This window comes from Equus asinus, chromosome 17, assembly GCF_041296235.1.
Source record: "Equus asinus isolate D_3611 breed Donkey chromosome 17, EquAss-T2T_v2, whole genome shotgun sequence".
Lineage (NCBI taxonomy): Eukaryota > Metazoa > Chordata > Mammalia > Perissodactyla > Equidae > Equus > Equus asinus.
The window spans coordinates 36,190,892-36,193,633 of record NC_091806.1 but is presented as its reverse complement, the minus strand read 5'-3'; the positions used below and the strand labels follow the sequence as shown (position 1 = coordinate 36,193,633).

General features: G+C 38.9%; 1 protein-coding gene across 1 annotated transcript; it reads left to right on the top strand.

The window, feature by feature from the left end:
• The first annotated feature begins 1,165 nt into the window (after positions 1–1,165).
• Positions 1,166–2,110, top strand: LOC106846473 (olfactory receptor 5AN6-like). The gene has a single exon (XM_070487437.1). The coding sequence runs from the start codon at positions 1,166–1,168 to the stop codon at positions 2,108–2,110; it is 945 nt and encodes a 314-aa protein (XP_070343538.1).
• The last annotated feature ends 632 nt before the right edge of the window (positions 2,111–2,742 follow it).

The window sequence follows — 2,742 nt, the reverse complement described above, 5'->3', positions numbered from 1 at the left end:
ATTATCTGAAGAGATGACTGCTATTGCATCTTGAAGAGGGTATACAGTGCCTGAGGCAAAAATATTTTTTTGGCTGTTTATCATTTGGCCTGAAGACTTAGTGCTTGCCTTCCCTGGACTGGCTCCAATAAGAAAAAGAGAAAGAACTTCCAGAAATCCTGCGTCTGCTTCCTAATCTCCATATCCATTGCCTAAACATCTCAACTCTTACATGAGATCAAGTCACTTTTATTTGTAGAAGTCTTTTACCTGGGAATGATGAATAGACTGGAGTGTGATTGAGAATCCAATAAAACCACATGTAAAGGTGGTAAGTAGTTGCAGTGTCCTGGATACTGTGTCTAAAGTTTCCAACATTTTCATAAGTATCACTGACCCGAAGAAGATCAAGAATCACTATCCTAGACAGTTTAACTTATAAGTATCTCTGATTTGAGGAAATAAAAATCTTCATCTGCAATGATGGGTGCATAATGACCCTTACAACCTTGTCTTATCTAACTTCTCTGAGCCTTCTTAGCGTCATTAAGAAGTGTAAGTCACATCCATTTCCAAACTGCCTCTTGGTATGTGACTCTTCCCACCATATCATTGCATTATTCTTATGTCTCTTGAGGCATTATGAGAGCAGAAAGGCAGTTACAGAATTGTCCACCTTCCTGATTACATTAATTGAATATTAGTTCCCAAGGAGATTTTAAAGAGCCCCTACTTTGTCATCACTTAACTATAAGGTCCAGCATGATTCAGGGACTTTTTCAAGCACTGAATTAAATTCAGAGCCAGGACTTATCATACTCCTTCTGTTTCACAATATAGAGATCTGGCAGCATTTTCCTACCTTACTCTATTTCTAATTCTCATATATTTGTAAAATTGTAAGGGAAAAACATGAAATTAAGACATTTTAGGAGATAATGTACTAATCACGTTCATTTACTGTGTTTTGCCCCCAAAGAAAATGACTATTTATGCAAGAAAACTTTTAGTTAAGTTTGGTGAATATACATAAAAGACACAGATTAATTCAACACTGATGATTTAAGATGTATATTTAGTGAGCTGTGTGACTGGGAAGAAATGAAAACAATTTTTTTGAGTTTTTTGAAAATGAATCCATTTCCTTCTTTCAATTTTTTCTCAGCAGATCTCAACAAGCAGGACCATGGAAGAAAATAGAAATCACACTTCTGTGGCCGTGTTTGTTCTCCTGGGACTCTCAGATGAAAAAGAGCTGCAACTTATCTTCTTCCCAGTCTTCCTAGGGATCTACCTTGTGACCCTCCTCTGGAACCTGGGTCTCATCATCCTAATCAGGATGGACTCCCACCTGCACACACCTATGTACTTCTTTCTCAGTTTCCTGTCATTTATAGACATCTGCTATTCTTCTTCCACCAGCCCAAGGATGCTTTCAGACTTCCTAAAAGATGAAAAAATGATTTCATTCATTGCCTGTGCCACCCAGTATTTTGTTGCATCCTGGATGTGTCTGACGGAGTGCTGTCTCTTGGCTGCCATGGCCTATGACAGATATGTTGCTATTGGTAGGCCTCTGCAGTACTCAGCGGTCATGGCTCCTGGCCTCTGTCAGAAGATGGTTGCTGGGGCCTGTGGGAGTGGTTTCCTTAGTAGCTTAGCGGAAACAATCCCTTGCTTTCATCTCTACTACTGTGGGCCCAATATCATTCCAAATTTCTTCTGTGACATAACCCACATCATATCCTTGTCTTGCTCCAATCCCTTCATCAGCCAAATGATTCTTTTTCTGGTGGCTTTTTTTATTGGGTTCGGTTCTTTTCTTGTTATTCTCTTGTCCTATAGTTTCATTGCAGCTTCCATCCTGAAAATATCCTCCGTAAAAGGTAGTGCCAAGGCCTTCAATACCTGTGCCTCCCACTTGGTAGTTGTGACAATCTTCTACGGAACAGGCCTCTCAGTGTACATGCATCCTAACTCTGGTCACTCTGAGAAACAAGACAAGGTTCTGTCAGTGTTCTATGTTATCCTTATCCCCATGTTAAACCCTCTTATCTATAGTCTGAGGAACAAGGAGATCAAAGAGGCCCTCAAGAGGGTGATAAAGAGGGCAAAACATTTACTTCAGTAAGAACATATTTGAGCAGGTGTTACCCTAATAAGGAAAACAGTGGTAAGAACATTCAAGTAAACTTTTGTAGGTCACAAGACTAAGTATAGAGAAGTGAAAACCTGACTCCTTGATTTCGGTTGCCATTATATTTAGCTTCCACCAGCAAGTGATCTGTCTGAGGCAATGTCATCAACATGGAAATCAGTTTGTTAGACCCAAGTAGATGAAAAGCTTTCTTTTGAGAACACAGCTTCCAATAGCTGTTATCACTATTGCAGACAAATGACAAGACCCTAGGAAGTCATGCACATGATTCTTTCCTCTACAGTTTTTATGATTGCTTTTATTTATTTTCAATTTTTCAGCATTATTTATATTTCTATAAAAAGAAAATAAAATAATGTATCAATTTTTATGTGTGAAAGTTAAAAATAATTTAAAGTGAATACTTTATCATCTTAATTCTAAACAGAGAGAGAGAAAGTCAGCATTAGAGAGAGGGATACAGAAAGAGAAAGCTGGAAAGAGAGAAAGAAACAGAGAGGGACACATACACAGAGAGAAAGAGAGGAGAGAGAAAGGGAAGAGAGGGAAAGAGAGAGGCTGGAAGGTTAAGGCAGGAGAGTAGACAAAAGGAGAGGAGAGGGAGA

Excerpts from the sequence above, each read along its gene's own strand:
- LOC106846473 (XM_070487437.1), top strand. The coding sequence starts at position 1,166 with ATGGAAGAAAATAGAAATCACACTTCTGTGGCCGTGTTTGTTCTCCTG.